A 4,718-nucleotide genomic window follows, 5' to 3' on the forward strand; every position below is an offset into this window, starting at 1 on the left:
ACCCACATGGGTTATCCATACCCATGCAATGCACTAGTGGTGCTTACAAGATGGACCAAGATCACTGAAAGAGTGGCTTGTATCAGGCTATGCATGGGTCATTCTGCATTATTATATGTTTTCTGCCATATTGGAGCCTCAACAGTCAACTCAATATGAATCCATAGTACCATCTGATTTTGTTCTGATTTTTCTGCTATTTATTCAGTCCTGCAGAGGCCATGCATGGCCAACTTCCCAAATGGGCAGGGGACTAACCAGATATGGCAGTTTTGTATGTTCAATATCCCCCACTCTCATACATGTAAGAACTGTCTAGTACAAGCATCATATACACACCAAGATTTGCCTATATCCCCCAGTATCACTTGCCAAGGCCAGTACTCTGTGAAAAACAACAAGAACACCTATTCTGGGCACCCCTGTCAGTACCCAAGGGGCATCCCATGGAGAAGCAATATTTTGGGATTTTTCGCAGTTAATGGGGCTCTCAGTTAGTGCTGCTCGAAGCCATCAAAAAACTCGGCATGAAGAGCTGAGACTAAAATATTACTTTAAAAAGGAATATTTGTCAGCATTCCAGCCAATGAGAGTGCTCCAAAATCCCTTTTGAGTGACCGGAGTCGTCGACAGGCCGGAATTCCGGCCTGTCGACGACTCCGCTTCGGCAGTGGGCGCCTAACTGAGCGCTTAGTAAGCGATGTAAGTGCACACTGTTACTGCAGCAAAACTGGCTTGTTTTGGGCTCAGAAAAGTGCAGCAAAATCGGATAATATTCCAGGAGATATGTGGAGCATCTCTGAGCATATTGACAAGTAGAGAGACCTCCCATATATGGTCATTTAGTACTGGGACACTAACATATGCATGTTATGACAATATTTCTCCATTAATAGCACTGCTGTGCATGTTCCAGAATCATCAATGTGTTGGAAGCAATGTACATGGCCATACAAGTTATATGGCATGTGTTTCAGATGCAACAGAACAAATTCATATTCACACAGAGTCACCACTGTTTTTTATATTAGCATTTTGCTACTCATTCAACCACTTCTCTCAGGAAACTATCATAGACACTCTGATTGAAGGTCAATTGGGTGAGCTTACTATCTCTAAACCAGTTGATCATACTTCAGTCATTGTATCACAGTCAAATGCCACCAAATCATGTCTGCAGAGGTATGTGTGTTTCTCTGTTGTCTGAATTGTGAATATCAGCAAGTCCTTCAAATCATAGCCACTGGGGGTGATATATTGGATTGATGTCTTACATACAGCAGGTAGTACAAGTGATTCCAGTTGCACAGAATATTCCCTGGTTTTATCTACATTTTCTGAGCCCAGACTGAGCAGCTGCATGGAAATTACCATTTGAGGAAGGTTAGCTACCCTTTATGGCAAGTTTCAGATGTCATAAAGACATACAGAATCTATGGGCAGTCTGCAGGCATCAAAAGAGTCACTTTGAGGGTGAAAAGAAATGCACTGACATGCACAGAGGCACGTGTGTATTTTTTGTTTTTGTTTTGTGCCATAACCACTGCAGTTGATGGGCAAGACACAGCAGCTATATACTCTATGACATCATACCTATCCTAGAGAATATTTGGGGGATTTTCCGCATTTTATTGAGGTCACAGTGCAGGAGATACAGTGCCACTAAGGAGCCTGTGGCTGGGATCAAACTCAGCTCAAAACCTCGGCAGCCTGCCTGATTAGGGTAGAAAAGGGGCTTGTTGCACCAATCAGAGCAGCTCGGCATGCCGTTCGGAGGTGCATCCGTGCGGAATTTTGGCATGGTTGCACCTCCGAACGGCATCTGGGCGCTAAACGAGCGCTCAGTAAGCGATGTAAGAGCGGACTGTTACTGCACTTAAATGGGCTTGTTTAGACCCAGGAAAAAGTGGAAAAATGAGAGAATATTTGAAATGGCCCAGGCAATATGATTGAGATTGAAGCTGTCTATGCCATGAGTTTGACATCAGATAAGATATCATTCTCAATAACCTGGTAAGATTTGCTGTTACCTCAGTGAGGTGATTTATATAGGTCTTCTACTTCACATTAGGAACTACTCATGTAGTGGACATCCCCATAAGATGATAGTGTAAGTACAGATGCATATATGTATACCTAGTCTGTGTCTATGTGCAAGAGAAAGCCAGTGGCTGGATAATTGCCATATGGAGTATGTGACCTTCCCAAAGAAGAATCCAACACAAACAGGGACATGTAGGGCTCAGAGAAATGCAGAAAATCTATGAAATATACAGATACATCAAAGACAAGTGTATGATTGCCTTGAGCTGCAATGGTTACCATTACATTGTATGCAAGGGCCATAAGATGGCAAAAGATGCTCAGATTACCCATTATAGTCCTTGTTACCTGTATTATTGAAGCTACTGAGCAGTCCACAGTGTCTAAACCACACATATACATTACAGTGTACACATAGACCATATTTGAGTCATAAACAAGCACTTTGAATCTGCAGAGGCACATGTGCATTTTTTTATTTGCATTTCCTGGGTGAACCAGTGACTGTATATACTCAATAGAATTTCTGTATACTCACTGAATGAAGGGCTATCAGATGAGCATACTATGTATACTATGATTTGTTAGTAGCTGAGACTATGTAGGCCCTACAGTGTGTGAGCGCTTGCGGCATTGAGCCACCAAGCTGCCAGTCACATGATATGTTTACCAGTTTCCTTATTGGGGGAACTGCTAAGGTGTTTCATGGGCCTCATATCCATAACTGAGCGCTTAGCCACTGCATTTGTTTGTATCTGTTGGTCCAAGTCGCGTCGTCTGGGAGTCTGAAATTTCAGACTCAGATAAGCAACCCATACTAACAGTTACTTATCTCTGCTTATTGGGGTGGCTGCAAGTCACGTGCACTGTGGGAACAAACTGCCATTCCGGAGGAATCACTAAGGTGTTTCATGGTGGTCCATCATAAGAACAATACCTTCGTACCTCAGGGATCGTAAAGTTATGCAATGAGCCTTGGGTGATATAATTGGCAGCTCTTGGCTTGTTCATATGGGCAGGGAATGATTGTACCATGTATTGATGATGTCTATTTGTACAATGTCTACTGTCACTCAGACTGCCACTAGGCAACCAGCAACAGACCATACTTATAGTGGACTTCTAGGCAAATATCTGACTGTCCTTTTCTAGATCTCAAGTCAATAATAAGCGACTTTGGATCACTCTCATTGGCAGCAGCATTTCCCTTCACATGCTAGCATAGAATGTCAGCTACTCATGCTGGATTCTTTGATGGTATATGGAAAGTCACACAATAACACCATAGACACAGGAGTGAACACGTGTGCCATTTTAACAGTGTTGTATATATCATGGGAGGGTCCAAGAAGCAGGTATTATTACACATGGTGCATTGTGGTAATATCTGGTGGAGTACCTGCCATTCCAAATAAACAGTAGAGAATCTGTATATATTGAGAGGGTGGTTGAACAAGAGCAATATGGTGGTGAATTGTGCATGCATACAAAAGAAGTAAGTGTCAGCCAGCAGATGAAGCCAAAAGTTATCTCACAAAGGTTGAAAACCTTTATGTTCATGGGATTTATGCCTGGATACCATGACCATTGAGTAGGCATTACTGGAATACTGAGCAAATGCAATAATGATTCCATGTGGAAGTCTCAGTATAAGTATGTGCACTTCACAGACAGTTTCCTATAAATATAGCAATGACACACAACACATAGTAGCTTACTTTCTCAATTGTAATATTGCTCATGATGGAGCACTGAAATCAACAATGTAGATAACCAGGATGCATAGAGTATTTGGGCTGTCAAGCAGCAACTAGACAGTGAAAATGGGCAATAATGAATTCTTCAACCTCAATGTGTCTAAACCAATGGGATCGTACTGCCAGCCATGGCCCTCTCCCCAGCAAGTGGAAGGTGGTCAACTGGGTTTACCACAGGGACACTGTAATCGTACGTGCCCTGCTCAGTGAGGAAGGTTGTGTTGTGGAAGAGGTACCGGCAGCGGTGGGAGATACTGACTCTGAGGGCAATATCTGAAGTTCTAGGTAGTATCATATGCATGGTGTTCAAGTTGAGTCCGTTGCACTACACATGTTCAATAGAATTACAATGGTATCCACTGCATTTTATGCCAAGCTCCCGCCTCTCTGTCCGCCCAATATCCTCTCCAGTTCCCCCTTTCTGCACATGGACCAGGCCCGGCTTGGGCGCCTAAGTGTGGGAAGTTGAGAAGGGTTGCGGTGACTTTTCCACTTCTCCTCCCAAATCACACTTGGCCTTGCTTTTCTGTGCTGTTTCCTCCTCACTTTCAGCTGCTATGCCACCCACCGCTACCCATGTTGACTCACACCTTGTCAAGATCCTTGGGAGACTGCTGCGTTGAAGATGCATGGAGCAAGTCGCGCGAGTGCACTGCGTGCCCTGCGCTGGATCATGTCTCAGTGATATGCCTGGAAAAGGACCACTTCAGTGAGATATTTGATTATGTGAGTGCCTGGCACCGAGTTCAAGATTTGTAGGACACGGTGTCTGACGCATCTCTAGTGTATGTTGCTCGACACAGAACTCTGCGCCATGGAGTCCAGCTCGGCGCAGGCAAGCCCTGATGTTCTTGCAACTGCCCTCCAGCAGGTGTTGGAGTTGAGGAACCCGCCTGCCAAGTTTGGGGGTTCCTCCTC

The 4,718-nt window shown here is 44.1% G+C and overlaps 1 protein-coding gene across 1 annotated transcript; it reads left to right on the forward strand.

Moving 5' to 3' along the window:
• Positions 1 to 225: 225 nt before the first annotated feature.
• B0H18DRAFT_959256 (uncharacterized protein) lies at positions 226 to 1,266 on the forward strand (the record flags this gene model as incomplete). Its single annotated transcript, XM_048042793.1, has 8 exons — positions 226 to 274; positions 320 to 493; positions 563 to 702; positions 751 to 815; positions 917 to 968; positions 1,064 to 1,100; positions 1,154 to 1,182; positions 1,222 to 1,266. 8 exons carry the CDS (start codon positions 226 to 228, stop codon positions 1,264 to 1,266), a joined length of 591 nt encoding a protein of 196 aa, XP_047887209.1.
• Between the last annotated feature and the right edge of the window lie 3,452 nt (positions 1,267 to 4,718).

This window comes from Fomitopsis serialis (assembly GCF_022376445.1).
Source record: "Fomitopsis serialis strain Sig1Antser10 chromosome Unknown B0H18scaffold_134, whole genome shotgun sequence".
In the NCBI taxonomy this organism is placed as follows: Eukaryota; Fungi; Basidiomycota; class Agaricomycetes; order Polyporales; family Fomitopsidaceae; genus Fomitopsis; species Fomitopsis serialis.